Here is a 16,891-nt window from a genome sequence, read left to right as displayed (position 1 = left end):
TAGTTATCCTCAACCTTTCTAATCTAACCTAACTCAAATCCTACCTAACCGCAATCATAGTTATCCTAACCATTCCTAACCACTTGCCCTAACCTAACCCTAACCCACCTTATCCTAACCATTTCTAATTTACCCCAACTCTAATCCTACTTAACCCAAGTATTCCTAATCCTACCTAACTATAATCATAGTTATCCTAACAATTCCTAACCACTAGCCCTAACCTAACACAACTTATCCTAACTATTCCTACTTTAACCTACTATATTTGGTCAACACGAGGAGCGCTGCTAACTCCAGATCAAATATATGCAATTTGTTCATTTTTAAAAAATTAAAAACTCATTAAATCCCTTTTAAACGAGCAAGTTAGGTTTTTGATTAAAAACGTGTTTTTAAAACATCCTTAAGTTCACATAAGTCTCGAAATGTTTTGAAAATGTAGTGGATATAGAAGAGGACAAGTATCTGGTAAAAGCGATGCTGAAGAACTCCATTCTCCAGTGAGGGTAACTCACAACAATCCACTCTAGTCCTTCATCAAAAAGAGAAAGAAACTTTTCAGTCGCTAGGTTTTACTGTCATGAATATTAAAGTATAGCGTTCCATCAGGGATCTCTTGAGTCTCGTGAAACGCCAGAGTGTAACGAAGTCGGGGCTTCTTTTAGCCTTTCCGCCCGGAAAAAATGGCCTAAATCTTTGACTGAACGATACTTTAAATGACTATTGTAAAAGTTAAAGCAGCTGAACAAAAAATGGAAGACCGGGTGGAAATTAAGAGAAGAGAGAAAGTGATTGGGGTGGATGGGGAATTATGCTAAAAATCTATTTTAATATCCCAAGGGGGGGATGACTTTTCAATTGTTAATGACACAAAATAAAAGGTTTCGAAAAAAAAAGTCTGTATACGTTATTACTTATTACAAACATCTTGTACCTTCTGGGAAAATTATGATGTGAGTTTATGAACTACTACATCAAACACATCCGATCTGTAGTTGTACAAGTCAGGGTTTTTGTACAAGTGAGCTGTTGATGTCAATTCTGAGGAAGTCGCTTGTTGTTCTTAATGCAGTTCGTTTGAGGGCGAACGGCTCTTTCCTTTGTTTGGAGTATCACTATTCCATTAAGAAGAGACTTCCTACATGTGCCCTCTTTCCGGTATCCCATTTTCCTTTTTTATATATGTATATTTAACGAGCAACACGCGATATGTAAGCAGCAGCGCCCACCGGACCGATACGCATCACGCATCAACACGAAGGCTGACCCTTCTCCTGCCAGCTACGAACCGCAACGGACGGAAGTGAGTGACCTGTCTTTTTTGGGGGTTAATTTTGAATGAGTTTTCGGACCCCGAGGCCACATTGACTAATCCTTCTCTTCTAACTCGTTAACACCCATACTCTGATGAAGAGATGATCAGAGGATTCTGAGACCCCCTTATGAGGTAATATTATATGCGGCTGCTAGCACGCAGTAAGTAACGCAAAACCTAGCGTTAAAATAGTTTACAAGATAACACACTTGCAAATCGGTTAACATGCCTCAGACCGCAGTGTGTCTTGTGTGCGATTAGCACAGGTTGCGTGAATACTGATGTATTTGAATTAGACTTGGCTCTGTTAATGTCTTTTTAGTGTGGTTAGAGATGGATATAATTAATGTACCTCACCCTATAATGATACAAAAGGGCTAACAATAAGCCCTCTTAATTTAGGTACAAAACTAGGTTTTAGGATAATGGCTAAATAAACTATGGGACTACATGAAATTCAGTTTTCATGGCAAAGGCTCCTTAATAAAAAGGGAGACTTCTGACTTTTATTGTATAACTCGCTCTTAGTATAAGTAATTTCACCCGCCCCTAACACTACCGAACCTAATCTAAAACGTTCCTCGCGTGAACTACTTAACCCAGCCCAAACGATAAATACTCCCCAATAACGTGGAATCAAGTTGGAAAAATGGTCATACGAAAAAAAAACGCTTTTTAGACCTATAAATCATTTTCAAAGATTTTTCTTTTAATGAAATTGTTCCTAAAAGTATTAGAATCTTTTAGAGAAAAGTCCTGAGAATAATGATAGGTGCGTAAGGAAACGCCCTTCAAACAATGTATCATGTAACTTAACCGTCCCTAGCCTAACCCCCCACTACCTAACCTAACCCTAACCCCACGTAACCTAATGATCATTCCTAACCTAACCATTCCCTAACCCCACGTAACCTAATGATTATTCCTAACCTAACCATTACTAATCTAGCCTACTCTACCATACCTAACCTAATCATTCTGTAAATAGCGCGTTGGGAGGGAGGAAATAGATTAGAAGAATATAGATTAGACATGAAAATTCCAAATATAATTGGTTTATAAACTTATTCAGCAAGAGCAAGAAGGGAACCATAGCGAACCTTCACGTGACCACTGTCATCCTAGACTTATGTTCCCCTTCTGTTGCGCATTCTTACCGAACAATATTTATAATAATTTGTTCGATTTTTGAGGAGCGGTCAAGAATGGGGTAGTTTAGAAAAACACTTTTTTTCATTTTTTTTGCTGACGTTTCAACTTTTAATTGGGTCATCTTGTGGTGCTATTCTTGTGGTGTCATATTGGTGTTGTATGAAATTGTTGTGAACACCAAAATAGGTAAAAAGCTGTTGGAGACAAGCCTACAGAATAAGTTAGGGTGCGAAAGAACTTCGTAGTCCAGCTAAGTATCCCTTAGGTTAGGAGGACTGGCGGTGGTGTAGAAGTACTTTTCCGATTTAGCAATGCAGGCTGTTTTTTGATAGGTTTTTTGGCCAATTTCAGAACTTATATTGAATGTCTCCAGCCATACGGTTTTAGCATGTGTGCTGGCCTTTCGTTGACATTTAACCACTGACCTGCCCGATTGTCGCACACAATCCATTTTTCATCGTTATTCTTTCGAGAAAATGCTCGGTTTTTGCCTAGCAAGCAACGAAAGACGTCTCTCGGAGCTTCAACTGCTGCTGCCGTGAGATCATGAGGTACTTTTCCGACGTTACATAAGTGTTGAAACGATGCTGCGCCTGAGTTGTGTAGAGAATCGTTTGACAGTGTGACTACGGTATTCTTGCACAGTAAAGTTTGAGGATTCTTTCGACGCACTCCCTTCCCCAAGAACAAGTTTAACTTCATAAAAGTACATAGCATAAAATTCGCGTATGTTCATGTTTGAAGGTACTCTAAAGAGTGCGTAAGATGTAATAAATTAGGGAGGTAATCAATAAAACAGAAAAATGATTAATAATTGCTTGTTATGATCTGTAAACACGCTGGTAGGAAACAGGAAACTTCTTAATCTTAGATGAATGTATAAAATCGTAAAAGCTGGCATTTCGTGTGAAAAACTTGGTTTAAGATGAATGAAGTACGAATTTTCACAACATCGAGTTTATAAAACAATATTTTCACTTTAATAATTAATATCTCAATAAACGTTTCGATGAAGACTATGATAATAAGAAATAAGCTCTATTTGTGTTTAAGAATAATTTTTAGTCTTCCTCATATGTAATTTTGTGACTTGATACAGAGAAACAAAAAGATTCACTTGATACACAGACGGCACCACGACGATACCTCAAACCCCACTCCACACCGAATCACCCTGGAAGAATGTCCGGCTGTAATTTCCGCCGCAATAAGCTAGAAGGTTCAACGGTCTCGAGAGGTCTCGTTAATAGTCCCATGATCTAAAACCTAACCCCCATCGGGTTGTATTGTTACACCTGCTCCATTCTTCAAGCCAGATGGTACGTTTATCGGCGAGACGGACCTGCCACAGACCGGCTAATAAAAATTCGCTTGCGACCTGGGGTCGATTTGAACGAGGGCAATGACGTTTATGCATTGTCATATTAATCGAAACTGGTGGTTTTATGTAAAATATGATTTTTTCAAAACGGAAAATTTGATATGTAGACTTGTAGCCGGTTGAATGAGACCTTGGATCCTTTGTTTTCCCTTTCCATTCATGACAGTGAATGGAATTTTTGCCACGGCGATCATACTGACGATCTAGAGTCAACATAATAAATACACTTTGGCCCACTCTTTTGTGTCACAGCTTATCTAATCGATTTCACCTCGTAACTTTTTACAGAACTAACTCAAAATGGCGTTGTCCTCTTCAATCGTCTTTCTATGTGCTGACTACGTTGCAGGCGGCTGGGCGTCGGTGTTCGAGTGGCTTATAACCAGACAGCGTACTGGATGTTCAGATTCCTCTGTATGTGTATTACGAATACACCAAAAAGCATTTACCATAGTTCGTAGAACTGTATTTTGGAACCGTTGAATTATGATTGTATCGCTTCATTTGGCACATCCCAAAATTGTATATCATGTACGTTTTAATATGTGATTATAAATCATTATTTTATTTTGTATTTGGACATTTGTGGACGGTTGACACTCCTCGATGTTCTGACCCTAGGATCTATATCTCAGGGGATTTCACCTACCCGGTTATGTAATTGGGTCGCTAGTATTCCTCTTAAATCAGATGCTCAGGGGATCGTCGTTCTATAATAAAACTAACTTCTATAATACAGACACACAACCTATATACAGTGAACTCATAGTTGGTGGACTTCGCAATATTCCTCCATCGACATAAACAGAGGGGAGATGGTAACGCTATAACTCACCATCACCCTTCACCACTCACACTAATAAATACACGCACTCAATATTGTATTGATAGCCGGAAATTCCTTCCCAACAACCAATAAAGTTGACGGTATTTGAAGAAAATCCTTTCCTTATGTTTTCGATATGCGCTTTCCAATTTAACGTTTAATTGGCATCTACAGTCATGTCTATTTAACAGAAATCTGTGATGGTACTACTTTACAAATGAAGAAATTGATCTGTCTGCTAATTTTCTACCTTCCATTTGTCGAGTTAAGGACGCTGTTGAGTGACCTTTGCAGTCGGTTCGTGAATGCGCGAGTACATTTTTCGCTATTACGTCGCTAACCTCACTATCCACAACGACCTCAATATTCCTTTTGTCAACGAATTGATCCGTTCCTGATTCCAAAAGTTTCACACCAACCTCTCGTTCCATCCTCATCCGACTACTTGATCCCTCTCTGCACATTACCAATCTGAGAACACGCCACGTCGCCTTAAACGACGATGGCCTCGAGACCTCCTTGCCCCTAAATCCCTCACACGGAGTGCCAGCATTGGCTGTCGTGGCATTTGTCCTCCGGGTGCGGCGCTGGCGTTTGTGTGGAAAGTGGGTTGTGACCGTGTGAAAAAAAAGTTTTTTTGATCACATTTGTAATATGTATGAATATGTATAGAGTACAAATAAAATAGAAAATTCGACTGAGAGGGCAGTCTAACGGGCCATTGCCCCTTGAGAAGACACTTCTTCATAATGGGTATCCTACCAGACCCCTTTTGCCGCTTCTGTGAAATAAAAGAGGAAACGGCTCGACACTACCTCGCAGAATGTGATAGGTATGCCAGGGATAGATTTGAAACTTTTGAAGGAGAGGATATTGACAAATCACTCCCCAAGATAAAATGGTCCAAAATCTTGGGGTTTGTAAACAGGTCCAAGAGGTTTATGCAGGACTCGTGAGCCGACCAAGTCCCGGTCCTTTTAGGGATGGGGTATGGGCCTACCTAGGCTTTTAACCCCTCGGGTCTTGGTCGCCCACCCTGCATAATATATATAGGGCAGCCGTGTCATCGACAAATGTTACGGTTTTGTTTTCCATCAGTGCAAGGTTATTTGTATTCAACAAATACAGCACGGGGCCTAGGATATTACCTTGCGGTACGCCAGCTTTGATTTCAAATAAATCGTGCGTATTCTTTGTCAAGAAACTACGCCCATCGTTTCCTTTATGGAATTGATAAACGTAGGTTTGTTATTTATTAGCTTAGTGGTAGTTTTAATATGCACCTCTTTGGTTTTCAGTGTGTCGTTTAGTTTGAGGTGTGTTTACAGACACAGAGGCAATGAGAAAGTGGACATGTTGGCCAAAAAACGAGCCAATATGACAGACCCTACTCTGGCCCAGCATCTCGCCACAAAAAAAGAACACATCCAAAAATGGATCCTTAACGAGTCTAAATTCTGGTGGAACAATACCCCAGGTATGAGGCACGCGAGGAGATTTATAGAAGGGCATCCGCAACACTTATTCTGGCTGGACTCCTGACAGGGCATGCCACCTAAGAAGGCACTGGATGGGAGTACAACAGAAGAAACACTGTGCAGACACTGCCAGGAAGAGGAGGAGACCGCAGAACACATTTCATGCTTTTGTGAAGGTCTGTGCAGGTGCAGATGTTTGCAAATAGGAGAGGAAAAGCCGCAAGCAAGATTCTACACTAAGGAGCCGCTGGCAACGATTTGGAGATTAATCAACAATCTGAAACTGGCCGTGTTAAAAAAAAAAAAAAAAAAAAAAAAAAAAAAAAAAAAAAAAAAAAAAAACAATAAATCTACTCAGGTCGAAGTGCAGAAGTCCTTGTGGCCGCCTCTTTTAACCTTATCTCTATACTTTGAGGTATCTTTTGGGTAATGTTGTACTGTGTTTGACAAGTGTTGGCGCTAGCCATCTCATTTTTAAATATACTTTGTTTTGGATTATTGTAATCCCTAATCCTACTCCCACGCTCCTTGCAAACCCAGTCCTGTTTTACTCCTATGCTAGAAAGGTCCTCACGTCTCTCTTTTCTCATGCTTTTTTCTCCCGTATTAATAATAAACCCTCTGTGCTTCTACATCGATCTCTTCCACCAGAAATCATCGGATATTCTGCGGCGAAGTCAGCGGAATCGGGCCCGAGCTCCCTACGCTTCCTGCAGCCTGCATCTGAAGGAGGGTGGTAAGGCCCTTATGAACCTCTCCCGTAATTTATTTTAATTTAGAATTTTCTTAAATTTATTTTATTAACGTTTCAATAATTTTTTAAAATGATTATTTTTTTTCTTCCACGGCATTGGTCGTAACAAGTTTTTATGCAAGGGCTGGTTTGTTTATGACTCGTCTCTATGTTTTGTTTGTGTATTTTTGGGAGTACTGTCAGTTTGAATGTTTCTTTCGGCTTTGTGATTAAAGGGGATTTGTTAATTGTGTCTTTGATCTTGTTGAAGTTACCACTGCTTCAACAACCGTCTCGTTCCACTCTTCAGTCAATGAGGTTACGGGAATCCTGTAGATAAGCAGGGGGCTTATTTCATACTCGTCGACGAGGTCTCAGTAATCAATAATGGAGCCAGCCATCAGCACCATTTACGACAGCAAAAGGGTACTTACGTAGTATTCAACTCTCGCCTTCCATACAGCCAACGGAAGCCAGCTGCCTGCTGCACGAGTCCCTACCGACTCTACTCACTCCGCTACATCCACCAACGGCTCATCAACATCGGTCCATGGACATCAACCAACGGCTCCATCCAAAACACAAGCCCTTTTCAGGGCCACCAAAATGACTGAGTTGTGGATGTAGTCTGATTTTGTGTAAAATACGGTGGCGTTACTTTTGTCTGCTCGTGTGATGAATCTTTTTGCATAGTACTGTCTTTTTGTTACGACAATGACTGACCACTGATCAACTAGAAGTAAGGTAGTGGGTAGATTCTCCTTGAAATGTTTACAACATTCGGAAGGGCAAGGATGACATTGTGGCTTATCAACCTTTTCCGTTATACCGAGCGACCATCACTTTTCGGTGTCAAAAATATTAGGGTTGTCGTTGATACTGGAATTTTATCTCAGTGTTCCTCGGATTTAGTTATTCGACTCGATCCCGTTATAAGTGTATAAAATGTCTAATAAAAAATCCTTTTTAATGTAATGTCCGGCCGGCGGGTGGTTTCACAGCTTTTAAATGGCGGCGAGACAAAAACAAAATCTCATAGCGTGAATAAGCACGAGGGAAATTGAAAAACATGCCCCTGTTTGTGACAAAGTTGTTAATCTGATCAATCTAGCCGTGTTTTTTTTTTTTTTTTTTTTTTTTTTTCAACATGCTGTTTTTATACCAACACTCATTAACATGTCTGAAGATTTTTCCCAATTTTTTTAACAAAAACCAAATGTACTGTGAAGAAACGGTACCTTGCCTTAAAACACAACGGATTGATGTTGCTTATCAACATGGAAAAAATACTATTTTGATGTTGATGTGGGCCTTCATATGGTCCACTCGGATAGAGTGAAAATTAAACTACATTGTTAAATTTCAAAAGCACTTAGATGTAGATCATTCCGGTGTATCATACTTGCACCCTTTAGGAACTATTTGCATACACTGTTCTGTACTTATATAGGATACGGTGAGTCCCAGTTCATTAAGGAATTTGATAGTAGTCCTGGTTTCAGTGGTTGAATTTCTTCTACGGTTACTTTATACATCCCAAAACACTTCCTTCTGCGAGCAATTTGGCGCCATAGTTAGCAGGTTGGTGTCTCTTCTGTTTCTATGCAGAATCTGCACGTACCGTGTTGTATTATAGCAATCTTCTTCAGATGTCCACTCAGTCTGCAGTGTGTTGTTTAAGATGAGGACTCCTTAACCGGAACATAGAGAGAATATCCGGTTCGTCGATCGAGTTGTTGAGCCCAACTTGAAGTTAGTGCAGAGGGAAGAGTAGTTAATATACGAGTTCAGTCCGCACTCCTCGAGGAAATAAATTTAACAGCACGGGACTGAATATTTCCAGACTTCTGTCACCTTTGGAAGAGGGCGTCCATTTAATCCCTGTATATTCCAAATGTAAGTATTCTAAAACGGGACCATTATCAATCAATCTTTGTTTCTGTATCTTCAATTTTTTTGTAATTCTATGAATGAAACTTAAAATTTGATTAGCACTATTAATTATTAAAGTGCAATGAAAGTTAAATGTCATGTCGTTAGAATAAGTGATTCCCAGGTCTTTAATGGTTGTTTGCCTGTCCAATTGGATGTTTTGTATGGTGTGATTTTAATAGACAACGCTACGTCTATGACTCTAACTAATAACTGCACTTATTTACATTTAGTTCCCTGCTGTCGCTTGAATACCACTCTACAAAATGGTTTAAAGATCTTTGCAGAATGGAATTTATAGCAGTATAGGCCTTCATTAGCGAAGATGAAGAAATTAACTGAGCAAAAAGAAAGAGAAATATCATTAATAAGTATTTTGAAAAGGAAAGGGCCGAATAACGCCCCCTGAGGTACACCAAGACTGCTATTTTTAGAAGTTCCTGGAATAAGTTTCACAATTTGATATTTATCGTGTAAATAGTCGGTTTGCAAACTCTAAAATAGTACAAAGTTTGCATTTCCCCTTTAGGCTCATTCAATATCTTTCATTCTACCTATCTCATTCTCTCTCTCTCTCTCTCTCTCTCTCTCTCTCTCTCTCTCTCTCTCTGCCTATCTCTCCTTTCTTTCTCTCCCTCGCTCTCATATATCACTCACTAAGTTTGCATATCCCCTTTAGGCCCATTCAATATCTTTAATTTCTTTTCATTCTTTCTATCTCGTTCTCTCTACCGCTCCCTGTCTCTTTTTCAATCCACCCCCTCCCTCTCACTAACATTGTCAGACTTTTTTTAAAACTCTTTCTCTCTCGTTGCTTTCTCTACTCCCACATGTTCTGGGACCCACCCAGCAGAGGGTGATTTTAATATGCACACTTAATCCATTTAGTTTAGTTCTACAATTTAGCACTAGTATCAATGATGTTTGCTTAGTGCTTGATGGCTATCTGAAATGTTAGCTATAAGCCAGGAACACACTTACCCGATGCTACGCCTTGCGACGCTACCCGATGCTACTCGACGCAAATCCAAACTCCGATTTTCCATAAGGTTGCACTACTCCCGTGCACATTTACCCGATGCTATGCCACGCTAACCTCTGCGATCCCCACTGTCCAGATTTTCGTCGGATCGCATCGAGTAGAGTCGAAGACAAAAGAACCGGACGCTCATATTTTTATTCAAACTACATGTATTATTGTCGTTATATTAATTACAACATACTTATTTTAATAGAAACCAAATTAATTAATTTTAATGGTTTAGTAGAAAATTAATCAAAACACCTGAATACGATTTTTTGACATAATGAATTTAACTAACAATTTATTGTACTCGCTTCGGCGGTACATATACTAAAATTGTAACAATTTATTACACGGTTTTGTTCATAAAATTTAATTAACAATTTATTTCATAGTTTTGCTCGTAACATTACAACATTTTGTAATGTCGGGTAGCATCAGAACAGGACACTCATATTTTTTGTAGTTTATTTCAAATTAAGTACATGTAATTTTAATGTTATTTTAATGTAAACCAAATTAAACGAGATAAAAAATGCATAAGTTTTTCTAAACATTGTTTAATTATGATGGTTAGGAGTAACTTTATTTAAAACAATTAAGTTTAACAAAGAATTTATTAGATGGTTGTGCTCATAAAATTTAACTAATAATTTATTACAAGGTTTTGCTCAAAATAGTGCATTAAGAACAAAAGATGCGTTGGGATTGTGATAGTGATTATTGTGATAAACGCTGTGGATTGTACGAGACGTGTGCACCCACCAAAACGTGGCAAGGCGTCGGGTAGCATCGGGTGTGTTCCTGGCTATATTCGTGTTTTTGTACCATTTGTTCAGATTGGACTGGGTAAATCGCTCTTTGAGGGGAACTCGTGGGCTGTGCGTATTTGGTTCCCCGACAACTCAAAGTAATTTCCTTTGGAAGTGAACCGACACCTTTTGCACATCCATCTTATCTACAAATTGTTTAAACACATGGTTTTCATCTAAATAAAAGGATGCATAATTGTTAAATTACGTTGAAACACAGATTCAGTTTTATTTATAATTTATTGCAAATATTTTCCTCCTCCAGTACAATCTAGTATTTCATGACGGTGACTTTCTCAGACTAGTCGCTGGTCCCAAGCTGAAACCATATTTCTCGCTGGATTATTTGTTCGATCGGGCGTTCAAAAGTTGTACAACCTTGGACCTAAAGTTATTAAGCGAAACAACCAATGGAATTTCCAAGCGTGATCTTCTACGTCGGTCACGTATAACAATAAAATCATCAGGATACGTATTGCACTTTTGCCGTTTCTTTTTTTTTCTTTCAAGAGAGGGAATCCATTCCTACGCCCCTGTCAAATCCATCACAAACTGATTTAAGGTAATTGCACGTTTTATAACGCGACTATTACCCAGGCGGAATACAAATTTCACCGGCTGAGGCCAATTGACTCTCATAAAACCCCGGTCGACATCTGGCGGAACAGATCCGATGGAATGCCCGTTTTAAAACGAAGGACATTACCTGTCGAAGCTCACGGAGACTTTGAACTTTTTGTCCGGCTCAGGGTTGTACGGCGGTGGCGGCGAGGATGTCAGCGGTGTCCGGCAGTTGGATACAACCCCACTCAGGTGAAAGCCTGCAAAACAAGAACCAGAGTTAGACACAACGTACCCATATCTACAATAAATATATTCAACAATAATTTTTGCAGGAGTGTTTAACATCGCCCAGTGTTCGCCGCAAAATATGTTCAGCGTAAGCTACACTTTAATTGCGTGTCTAGCTGCAGTTTTTCTATGTAAATCTAGGTTCTGCTATATTTTGATGTATGCATCTTCCTTACTTTTTATTACTCCCTCACACACGCGTCGACACACCTTGTTCTTTTTCTCAACTATCGTTCAAACTCTTTCATTTGCTCTCTGCCTTTGTCTCTGTCCGTCTGTCTCTCTCTCTTTATATATATATAGAGAGAGAGAGACAGATAGTCAGACCATCTCTCTCACCATCAACGCTCGGTTTAGCAACGACAGTCAATGACCTAGTACTTCTTAACAGAATGATCCGAGTCGATTGACTAAACTAAGGAAATCGGAAAGTACAATAAGCCAGAAAGCTGCAGTGCTTCGGGAACAAAAATCCCCGCTTCTCCATCATCATCAACATCGTCGTCATCGACCTCTTTCTAATTACGGTTAGGTTTGTTAGGAATGGTTAGGTAGGTCAGGATAAGTAGGGTTTGGTTAGGTTAGGAATGGGTTACATTGAAGTAGGGTAGAGTAAATTTAGGTTAGGATACGTAGGGTTAGGGACGAATAAAGTTAGGCTAGGAAGGTTGCGATACGTAGAGATAGGGACACGTAAAGTTAAGTTAGGGTTGCTTGAGTTAGAGTTGGAGACGGATGTGGGGTTTCTCGTTCTCACTCTTTCTCTCTCTCTCCCTCTCATCTATCACTCACTAAGTTTCTCCTTTATGCTCATTCAATGTTTTTCACTTCTTTTCATTCTTTATGTCGCGCCCTGTCCCGGATTGTCTGTTTGGTTCTCTCTCTCTCTCGCTCTCTCTCTCTCTCTCTCTCTCTCTCTCTCTCTCTCTCTCTCCCCCTGATATATCATACTCCACGTTTGTATATCCCCCACACTTATTCGATATATTTCATTTCCTATCATTCTTTCTATCTCGCCCTCTCGCTGACTGTCTGTTTCTCTCTGTCCCTCCTCACAACTCTGACAAACTTTCATTATCTCTTTGCCTATTCAATCTTTCTCTCTATCTCTCTGTCTTCCCCCTCTCTTTATCGGACACGCTTTCTTTCTCCTATTACTCTCCATCTCACGCTCTTATAATGTTTTATCTTCTTCTCTCTGACTCTTTTATTTCAGTCCATCTTTCTCCGCTTTATTCCCCGAACAGTTAGGTGATGTTTTTATTCGACATGTACAAAGTGAATTTTTCAAAAGACAAACTTAGAAATTGAAATTAGCCGAACTTCATTTTTACGTCACAATGTGATTTTTGAGACCTTGAATATATTTAAGTTGACTGAGTATGTCGGGGGAGAGCCGTGAGTCTAAGACTGTGTTACGCACTTATCTGATAAAATGTGATAATTTTATGTTAACGTTATGGAGATATAGAAACTATAAACCCAAGGAGATATGGCCGTTCGTAACGCTAAGCGAAAACCACATCGAAGCAATATAACACAAGTACCATTATCAGGGAAAAGTTCACATATCATCATAATTCCAACGATAAACCGAGAAATTTCGCAGACGAATTTACATTAGGAGTAAATATATTGTAAATGGCCACTATTGTAAAAACGTCTTGGAGGAGTGGAATACTGTACAAATCTTGTCGGATCTAGGCATTGTCCTTAATTGGCAACGGCCACGATAGCGAATTTCAATTGTAATCGATCCACGATTCTCCCCAGTCCAACTTACACCTTTACAGTAATCTTTCAATATCATTTCACATGCAGTCAAGTTTCTTCTCTGGACTGACTTAATAAACAATCGCTTTTGGCCAATTTTCTCGAGAATGTTTCTTCCGCCTCGTTTGATCTTGTTAATTGATCTTTTGACGGCCGATAGTTGGCTAATTGGTTTTTAAAACACCTTTCAATTATTCGGTTGGGTTTGTAGCCGGTAGACGGAAAAACAGAAGCCTGTTTGACGCAAGGCCATTTCTGAGACTCCTTTGGACGTACACATCAACTTATTGACTCTTTCGTGCCCAACATTGCCTCAACACCAAATTCAGTAAATTTCCTATAGCTTAGCTAATTCCATGGTTTTAAGGCGGGGGCAGTTTTTTTTTTTTTTTTTTCTTCAAAGCTTCATCCCGTGAATTAGCACACTAATTTTTTAACGCAAATCTAAAATCTCCATCTTCTTAATGATAATCTATCTATAATAATAATAATAATTATTATTATATATATATATATTATTATAATTATTAGCCAACTTTAGCGATTTTGCGTAAGGTTAGCAGGAAATCCCGTGAGTTTAGGGCGGGCGCCGTGTTGTTCCTGCCCTGTTTCTGCAGTGTATTGGCAACACTGATTTTATTAGCGCCAATCTAAAATCTCCATCTTGGAATAATCCATCTCCAACAATGGCTCTTCACCCGACCACCGACTCTTGTAGATTGTTATATTTGCCAAACATGACACTTTTCACATCCGGTTTATAAATTTAACCCTGTCTTGCCTTAAGTTGCTTCAGAGCAATGCCGACTTTAGAAATTTTTAAGGTTAACTAGAAATCCCGCGAGTTTAGGGCGGGCGCCGTGTTGTTTCCTGCCATGTTTCTGCCAGTGTATTGGCAACACTGATTTTTTTGGCGCCAATCTAAATCTCCAACACTAAACTTTTCCGCCAACTTTTAAACCAAATTGCTAATGTTGGTCTTGCTATAAGACAACATTAGGTCATGAAGGGTTAAAGGTTCAGAGGCCTCACAAGCTGCCAATTTCGTTCTTTCTTCCTGAAAAAGTCCCCCGAGTCAACAAGTCCTAAATCCAACTTTACCGTACAAATTTTCGCAGACGCCGATCAATTTATATTATTATCGACACAGGTATTACTGCTTAAAAGAGGAACTACTTTATGAAATATAGAGTAGCAACACATTGATGAGCGTTCATTGAATGTTTCAAGACTTGTTTCGATCAATTTTGTATGCTATCTTCTTTCCATTGATTGATTTGTAGAATCGAGTTGGTGGTTTAATTTTGACCTTGATATTCAGTAGATTAAAGTTAATAGGTTAATCAAACGTCGGAGGTCTTCGAAACGTCCTGATTCCTTCGTACTGCCGTTGCTTGTCAGATTAGTCGATCAATTGAAGCTCTGGTGAATTTTGAAAAGATATGGGTTCGGTTTTGTCCAGAATGACAAAAATGTGAACAAAAAATCTTACCTACTTGATGTGATGGCAAAAGCTTTTACGTACAATTTACAAGTCGAACAGAACAACATTCGTAATAAAGACGAAATTCTCGAGCCTCGGATATTACGGGCCCTTACGCTAATTTGGGCCCCGATAAACCTCTCCTCTTGAATTTAACTGCCCTTGAAAAAAAAAAAAAAGTTTTCCCCCATAGATACAGATCACGTCAAGGGCCTACCCTTATGATACTTGTTGAGCACCCCGGAGGGTGGAAAATACGAAAAAAAAGAGTGTGCGAGAAACGAGCAACACCCCCGCCCCCGTTGAGCAGGGAACCCACCCCCGCCCGCTGCCACCTGTGCACAGTTCTGCTGAAGGGGCCTACTGGCGGCTCTTGAATTTATGGTCTGATGAGTGCGGCTCTTTATATTTGGTAATTACTTCGGAGCAATTTACTTCATCTCTCATGTCCTCGCGGAATGATGATATTTCATTTACCATCCACTTCAGTAGGTCTGCGGTGAGTTCAAAAGATTAACGAAGACGATCGACGCAATTTTAAATTTTATAGCCCTCCTCATCAACAAACTTACCTACAAAGAAATAACCCCTTGTTAAGTTAATGTTGATCTATTGAATTCTAATATCCTAGATCAACTTCCATATCAATGGTCGCATCCATTCTCAGAACCACAGATTTTCATATTAAATTCCACTGCTTCTTAAATTTGGCAAAGTATTAGCGAACCTTCGTAACCATAATTCCCCCCACTCCACCCCGAACATTGTAACAGTTGACTATGACAAATCAGAAAAAGACACTGCTCTTATGGCACGAATGTGGACCTCGGACTGTACAAGGCAACCAAAATCTTACACATAATAATCGATGTTAGCATCACTAACCATACCGGTCCACTTTAATCAAAACATATGACAAACCAGTAACAATAAAAGATTTCACTATGAAACATGCTTTCTTTACAATCCATCGTACACAAGTTCTAACCACCTGGAGATTAATGCCCGATGACACAGTCTACGCCATCCAAGATCATGTACACAGCCTCGCCTGTTAGAACCTGGGGGACGGCGCCATCCTCGATCATATACGTGGACCTGGAGTCTACGCCAACCTAGGACATGTACACAGCCTCGTAAGCGAAGACCCCGTGTACACGCCATCCTAGATCATATTCACAGCCTAGTCTGCAGAAACAAGGAGTCCACGCCATCCTAGGTCGTGTACACACCTCGTCAGCGAATACCCGGTTCCCAGTCTCTCCGACGACCACCCATCGTTTGCAAGCCGACGCCGCTCCTGGCTGAGTTATAAGGATATAAGACTGGCCAGTACCGGTGACCGTCAGCCTGAGAGAGAGGGAGAAGAATCAGGAATCTACCAGATGTAGAGGAAATTAGGAAACACGAGATCAGAAGCAGTTGATGGTTCTGAGTTCTCAATGCAGTACGGTGTTCAATTCGACAGTGAGATCAATCACCTGAGTCCGGAGGTTGACTGCCGTCGAGGGTGCAAGTAACTGAGGGTGGGGTAAACATCGGTTTAAATTGTACCAAATTGTAGGCGGTATGTACTAAAGTGGTCCTTTAGTTTTTGGCACTCTGTCCTGCTTCGACTGTACGTTCTGTAATCGCTGAGAATGGCAAAAAGACCAAAAGCTCAGATGATTTTCTACCACATTAGACAAATGTGTTGATGTAGAGAATTTCCACCGCGGTCCTCGATAATTTTAGAAGTTTAATAATTTTCCTTTTTCACTCCACTGCTAATAATTAACAAACAACGAGAGAAGTTTCCCAGTAAGTTAATTTTCCTGATTTTCACTTAACGTCCACTTTCTGCATTATATCAACTGGAAGAAACTTCCAAAGCGGAAATACCTTTGGTTAAATTTCGCATAAGCGCAATTTAAGTACTAGAGTTAAATTTAATTCGCTTTGACAATTATAATAATAGTGGTATTATTATCGCGTTAATACTTCAATAAAAAGCAAACCTCTTTTGGCACTTTTTCTGCCGATATTGTAAATTTAAGATGATTTCACGAGGATTCTGAGAGAAAGGAAAAGATTTATCATCGTTTTATCGTTCGCTCGACAATTTCCTTTTAACGCAGCCGATACAAG

At 39.7% G+C, this 16,891-nt stretch overlaps 1 protein-coding gene across 1 annotated transcript in view; it reads right to left on the bottom strand.

The window, feature by feature from the left end:
- Window positions 1–16,303, bottom strand: part of LOC106666644 (zinc finger SWIM domain-containing protein 5-like) — a 29,746-nt gene extending 13,443 nt beyond the window's left edge. Inside the window, exons 1-2 of the mRNA XM_024226261.1 lie at window positions 16,246–16,303; window positions 11,363–11,477 (exon numbers count right to left, since the gene is read on the bottom strand). Coding sequence (XP_024082029.1) covers window positions 11,363–11,477; window positions 16,246–16,303 — 173 coding nt within the window. The remainder of the gene's footprint in view (window positions 1–11,362; window positions 11,478–16,245) is intronic.
- Window positions 16,304–16,891: the final 588 nt, after the last annotated feature.

The sequence above is a fragment of the Cimex lectularius genome, unplaced genomic scaffold (genome assembly GCF_000648675.2).
Source record: "Cimex lectularius strain Harlan isolate CLEC.00 unplaced genomic scaffold, Clec_2.1 scaffold117, whole genome shotgun sequence".
Lineage (NCBI taxonomy): Eukaryota > Metazoa > Arthropoda > Insecta > Hemiptera > Cimicidae > Cimex > Cimex lectularius.
This window is presented reverse-complemented; position numbering and strand designations above follow the sequence as displayed.